Source organism: Ammospiza nelsoni, chromosome 34 (assembly GCF_027579445.1).
Source record: "Ammospiza nelsoni isolate bAmmNel1 chromosome 34, bAmmNel1.pri, whole genome shotgun sequence".
Lineage (NCBI taxonomy): Eukaryota > Metazoa > Chordata > Aves > Passeriformes > Passerellidae > Ammospiza > Ammospiza nelsoni.
This window is the reverse complement of record NC_080666.1, coordinates 1,943,972-1,950,798: the sequence shown is the minus strand read 5'-3', so window position 1 is coordinate 1,950,798 and position 6,827 is coordinate 1,943,972. Positions and strand designations below refer to the sequence as shown.

Genomic DNA, 6,827 nt, shown 5'->3' with positions numbered 1-6,827 from the left:
GCAGACAATTCCTGCAGCACTTGTAGGATGATCCTGCTGCCCAAGGGACGTTCCCATGGTGCCAAGTCAGGAACTGCAATGGGGAGTGGGGCCAGAGAGGGAAGGGCAAACAGGGATGGGCTGTTTGCAGGGGAGGGAATGGGGAGAGGCAAGAGGAAGAAATTTGTACAAGAAAAGAGTAAAGAACGCAAAGGTGAAGCCAGGGAAATGATCAGGGCAGTTTGGGGGTGGCTGCCAGGCAGCCCTGGCTCTGAGCAACAGCGTCTGCAGTGGGACAGGAAACTCCCAGCTGATGGGAACAAACTTTCTGGCTGACTGTAGAGGCCACGACAAAGCTGAGTGGTTTCCCTGGTGTCCACCAGCCCTTGCTGGCCCCAGGAGCCGATGGCATTTGTGCTCCCTCGGGTTCATGTCCCCACAGCTACAGTATGGGCGTGCTCCTGCCTGCTGTGTGCAATGCAAACAGGGGCTGCTGAGCCAGTGCTGCCGTGTCTGTGCCTGCAAGGATGGGGCACCTGTGTGAGCTGGGGGAGAGGCCAGGGCTGCAGAGGGGGAATGATGTTGGCAGCTGCATGAGGACACTCTGGGATGCTGCCCTGGGCTGTGCAGTGCACTGGGGATGGATCAGCCCCTGCTCTGCTGCTCTTTCCCATCTGCCCCAGGGCTCTTGCAGAGTCCCAGCCATGCTGTTTGCCCCCAGCCTGCCCACGGCCAGCCTGGGGCTGCTCACGGGGGTTTCCTGTGCTGAGCATTGGCCTGGGTGTGTTCTTGAGAGAGCCTGGGCAAGGAGCCTGGAGCCCCCAGGCCCTGGGCTGAGGTGTCAGCACTGCCCCAGCAGTGCCCATGGCCTGTCCCTGCTGCAGCTCCAGCACTGCCACCCCCAGGACTGTGCCCGGCCCCGAGAGCACTCAGGCCCTGCAGCAACACCAGGGCCACCAGGGCAGCGGGGCAGGGCCACAGCAGCAGCACTGGCAACACCAAGTGCGGCTGCTGCTGCTGGGCACAGCTGCTGGGCCAGCACTGATCTGCCCCAGCTCTGCACACAGACATTGCTGCTGCAGCTCCAGAGAAGGCAACAAAAGGGCATCTCTGCAGAAAACTTTGCTGGGACACCCTTTAGTTCATTTAAAGGAAGCAAGGGCATAGCCCCTCATTGACACGGTCTGTGACCATAGGGATGGTAGAGAGAAACAAAATGGGAAATGGCATAAAAAAAGATCTTTCTCTGTGGACAAGATTAAAAAAGTAAATAAAAGAAAAAACCCACAACCAAATGAACAAAAAGGATAAAAATTTTTTTTTATTACAAATGATTGGCAGAAATAGGCCACCTCTTTAATATTTCAAAAACCATCCAGTGATCAGTCTCCTCACAGCAGCCTTGAGCTCCTGGTTCCTCAGGCTGTAGATGAGGGGGTTCAGGAGTGGAGGCACCACTGAGTACAGAACTGACAGAGCCAGATCCAGGGATGGGGAGGACATGGAGGGGGGCTTCAGGTAGGCAAAAAACCCAGTGCTGAGAAACAGGGAGACCACAGCCAGGTGAGGGAGGCAGGTGGAAAAGGCTTTGTGCCGTCCCTGCTCAGAGGGGATCCTCAGCACGGCCCTGAAGATCTGCACATAGGAGAAAACAATGAACACAAAACAACCAAATAGTAAAGAAATGGAAATCACAATGAGCCAAAATTCCCTGAGGTAGGATTTGGAGCATGAGAGCTTGAGGATCTGGGGGATTTCACAGAAGAACTGGCCCAGGGCATTGCCATGGCACAGGGGCAGGGAAAATGTATTGGCTGAGTGCACGAGAGCAGTGAGAAGGGCACTGGCCCAGGCAGCTGCTGCCATGTGGGCACAAGCTCTGCTGCCCAGGAGGGTCCCGTAGTGCAGGGGTTTGCAGATGGACACATAGCGGTCGTAGCACATGATGATCAGCAGATAAAACTCTGCTCCAATGAAGAACATTAAGAAAAAGAGCTGAGCAGCACATCCAGTGTAGGAGATGTCCCTGGTGTCCCAGAGGGAATTGTGCATGGCTTTGGGGACAGTGGTGCAGATGGAGCCCAGGTCGCTGAGGGCCAGGTTGAACAGAAAGAAGAACATGGGCGTGTGCAGGTGGTGGCCGCAGGCTACGGCGCTGATGATGAGGCCGTTGGCCAGGAGGGCAGCCAGGGAGATGCCCAGCAAGAGGCAGAAGTGCAGGAGCTGCAGCTGCCGCGTGTCTGCCAATGCCAGCAGGAGGAAGTGCCTGATGGAGCTGCTGTTGGACATTTGCTGGGGCTGCACTTGGCGACCTGTTCATGGAGAAAAGACAGTGAAGACTTAGGGGAGGTTCGTGTAAACAAAATCAAGGCCATTCACCATACATCGTCCTCAGTAACACACAGACATGGTCTTTAATGTTTAAGAGTTCTGAGGTTTTCTTTATAAGCTCCCCCCATGTCTCTGCTGGTTGTTTTGAAAATCAAACCATAAGCATGTCTGAGGCCCTCAGGGAGAACAGAGTGAGTTCCCTGGGTCAAGGTGATGAATGCAGACTGAGGAGAGATGGTTTGTCATTCTGACGTGTTCAGATTTTCTTTGGGCTTTAAACTTTCTCAGGTGGAAGGTGACCACCTTCTTATGCTTCCCTTAAAAGGCCACCACCTACTGCTGGGAGCAGATGCATCCACCACAGCCCAGCTCCACATTTGTAGCCAAGGACTCACTTTGCTCATTTCACCAACCCAGCAGCATTTTCTGTGTCACAACACCTCTGCCTTTCCCCATCAATCTTATAACTCAGAAATGCTCCAGGACAGGTTTGCACCCTGGATTGAAGCTCCCAGCTTGGACTGAAATCTCAGGGAGACTCCCAAGTGTCCTTATGCTGGCATTGGATTGAGGGAGATGCAGCTCCTTCCCTGGCTGGACTGACAGCATTGCCCAGAGCTGGGCAGTGGGGACAGCGTCACCCTGAGCCAGCTGTGCCCCCTGCCAGAGCCTCCAGGGCCGGGCAGCTGCTCCCAGCCCTGTGCTCTGCAGAGGGAACTGGGCCCGGGGCTGCAGAGCTGCCCCACGGCTCTGCTGCAGCTCTGCCTGCACAGGAGGGGCTGCACGCCTTGGAGCCCCGGCCCTGAGGGCAGAGGCTTGGCTGGGGGCACAGGAGGGAGGGGGCTTGTTCAGAGGGAGGGGCTGCACTGGAGGGGATCCTGTGGGCATCTCTAAACTCTCCCTGCCACAACATTGCTGGGGTTTTGTTTCCTGTTATTGCCTGATCTTCCCTCTGCTTCCAGGAGATTTTCCTTCCCGCAGGTGTTTCCCTGTGCCTGATCTCTCCCTGCCAGCACTCACAGACCCCAAATCTCTGTGTACTCTCCTTGGACTGACAGAATCCTGCCTGTTTGCAGGGCGCTGGCTGGGGGCAGATTCTGTTTGCAGCTTGGAGAAAAGATAGCTCAGAGTGAGCCTGATGGTTAAGAGTAAAAGTGATGCTGGTGCTGTCCATGGGCAGAGTGGCTGCAAGCACATTAGGGATCTCCCGTGAACCTATTGATCACTAATAGGAACAGTTCAAATGTCTTAGACACTAGTCAAAATTCATAATCAGCCGTTAATATTTATACCCCCTTCCCTGCCATCAACCAGTAGTACGAAATGGAATACAAAATCTTTGGAAATTTCCACGTTCTTATCAAAATTCTTGTCTTGGAAATATTCCATGACTGATCTGAACCCCTAAGCATGTCAGAGCTTCATGAGCATTTCACCTCCCCTGCACCAGAAATACTCAAGAGTTGTACTCACAGAGTCTGTAGGCATTGGGATGTTCCAGCTGCAGGAGATGGTTCCAGGAGCTGCAGCTGCATTGTCCTGCAGCCAGAGGTTCCTGTGCCAAGGGCTGGCAATGATTCTGCCCCAGGCACTTCTCAGCACCTTCCCAGCCCTGACTGATTGAAGCTCTCTGTGCCTCTGTGCTGTGCCCAGGGTGGCTGCAGGCAGTGTCCCAGCCCTGCTGGGCTGGCAGAAGAGCTGCTCATCAAGAGAAATGTGCTTTTGAAGCTCTGCTTGGTTCTGCAGCTCTACAGGAGCTGCCTCTGTGCCAGGAGCCCAGCCCAGCTCAGCAGCACAAACACAGCACAAGGACTTTAATGAGCCTCTGGGGCTTTGTGCTCAGGCGCTGAACATCAGTCCCTGAGAGGGAGCAGAATAAACCTCTCCAGAACTCCAAGTCAGAATCCAACTCCAAAGTTTCTTGAAGTTTTAATGGGTCCCACTGAGTGAGACGACAGAGAATGTGTCTCCAGGCCCCAGGCAGAGCAGAGAACTGGAGGCAGTGATGACAGGTGGGGACAAAGAGAAGCCAAGTCTTGGTGCCCTGGGGAACAGCATCAGGGTCTGTGCCACCAAGGGCTGTGAGGAGACACCTTGTCCTGAGGCTCTGGGGCCTCCTGGCACAGCCCCAGCCAGGCTGGGCACTGTCAGCCGCTTGTCCTGCCATCAGCATCCCCCCCTAGCCCACATCCCAGTGGCCTCAAGGATCTGCTGGAAGGATTCCCTGGGGAGTCTTGGTCAGAAATGGCCCTAGGGGCTCCTTAATGGTCACAGAGTTTTTCAAAGAGCTTAAGATTTGGCTTTTGCCTTGGAGTCTCTGAGAGGTTTATTGCAAACATGGCCTCCAATTATCTGCTTTAATGAGTCCCCTAAGAGCCTTTGTCAGTAACAACACGCAGTGGGCTCATTAATGCCTCAAGGTACTTCAGGTATTTTAAGGTACTTGGTGTTTCACTCTTAATACAAACTCAATGAGAAGTTTCTGCAATCATGGCCCCAGTTTTCTGCTTTAATGAGTCCCTTGAGAACTCTGTACTGACATTCAGTGGGCCTCATCAATGATTTGAAATACTCAAGGTTTTTAAGGTACTTTGGAATTTCCTTTCCACACTGAATCTCTGAGAGCATTTAGTGCCATCCTGGCCTCCAATTCACTCCTCCAAGGAGTCCAGGAGGAGCCTGCATTGGGGATGGACCTCAGTGGGACCCATTCATGCTTTGAGACACTTTGGGTGTTTCCTCTGACTTTGACATCTGGAAAGGTTTGTACAATCTCCTCTCATGCCCTGAGGTTCCAGGGCTCACCTCCAAATGCACCACAGGGCTCATTAGGATCAAACAAGTCCTGACAAACCATGGCTCTTCCTTGATTTCCCTCTGCTCTCATGCAGTTCATCAGGAAGTTCTCTGTAGTGGTTTTTGTTCACCAATATGAGATTTCTTGGCCAATGCATCAATTAGTGTGGTGGATTCAGTGTTGGCTAATTACCTGTGCACTCACTAGAATATTCTTACTGATTTTCTGCTGTGAGATCGAATTAGGAGAAAGGTAAATGGGCTCAAAACTTTAAAAGGGTATAAAGAAAAGATTATTAATAGTAACTCAAAGAAAGAGAAATAAGAATCAGAACAAAACTTTTAGAATACTTCTCCTCTCTCTAAAACCTTTTCTTTGTTACTGACAATGTAATGAGACAAAACCTAAAGGTTTCAGTCAGTTTACCACTTCTATAAGAGCCTTTCTTCAGTTCTCTTGGGTAGAGGAGTCTCTCTTTCCTTCTATGGAGACTTCTCCATAAGAAAATAATTCTCTCATTGCTCTCAATTTCAGTGAATAGCAGCTGCCCGGCAAATCTGCAATTGTGAAGTCTCTCCTATTTTTTCCACAACTTTTCCCACAGCTGTGTTCATAGGCCATGTCTGCTTATGGGGTATTAGTTTAAAGATGAGCTGTTGAAGAGCAAAGGTCCTCTTCATGTATTTCTGAAATTATCTTCATCTCTGAATACAGAGATTTTCTTCTCTTCATGAGGGCACAGGGTCTCAACACTCTTCTCTCTTTCTCTGTTCAAACTTCTCATGCGATCACAGCTACTTCAACATTTGCTTACTTTAGCATTGAGGCCTGTCACATTAAGGCCTCCCAGCCAGGTAATAATAGACATTGACTCAATGATTCACAGAAGGCTGATCAATAATCTTTATTAAGAAACCCATACTTTTATACCCCAGTTTGATACATGTGGACTTAAATGGTCCTCCAATCCAAACATCATCACCATTGGCTAAATAAGAACCCACCCTTTGGTAAACAAATCTCCATAACACATTCAACTTGTTTAAAATACCAAGTGCAGCAAGTTAAGCTAAGAATTTTTTCTTTTTTCTTATCTTCTCCAAAGGCTTTTCCAAAATAATGCCTGGAAAGTTGTGTTTCTCTCTGTGGCCAGAGAGCTGCTGCCATAGAAGTCTTTGCTGAATAAGTCATTTCCTCATACCTTTTAGTGCGTTATAGGGAAAAAAAGAGTCTGATGTATCAATTACATCCTTCTCCATAGCTTTACAAGAGGATTTCAGCCCCAAGATCAGGACATCTCCTCATCCCTCCCATCTGGGACTCAACTTCGTCTTCAATGACCTTGGTGTCTTCATATTGCTCCTCTATGAGCCTGCACTTAGTCCTTTTCTCTCACTCGAGGGAGGATGGAAGCACTGAAAGAGTTCACATCTCACCCGGGGCCTGCAGATGGTTCCGTGACCCCGGCCGGGCTCGGTGCTTGCAGCTGGAGCTGTTTAACGATGGAGGTTTCTGCAGCGGCTGCGCTGGGGCTGTGTGAGGATGGGCTGCGCTGGGGCAGGGCCAGGATCTCAGCATCCAGGCCAGAGCACAGCAGCAGCACGGCCCAGGGCCGATGGCTTCTCCTCCCCCATCCCGGGGCTTGCAGGTGAACCCCAACAGTGGCAGAATCTTGGCCAAGCCGGCCTGGCCCGGGGCTGCTCCTGGGGCCCGGCAGATC

The 6,827-nt window shown here is 51.4% G+C and overlaps 1 protein-coding gene across 1 annotated transcript; it reads right to left on the bottom strand.

Annotated features, from left to right (window-relative positions):
- Positions 1-1,335: 1,335 nt before the first annotated feature.
- LOC132085956 (olfactory receptor 14A16-like) lies at positions 1,336-2,268 on the bottom strand. Its single transcript, XM_059491419.1, has one exon. It carries the CDS (start codon positions 2,266-2,268, stop codon positions 1,336-1,338), a length of 933 nt encoding a protein of 310 aa, XP_059347402.1.
- Positions 2,269-6,827: the final 4,559 nt, after the last annotated feature.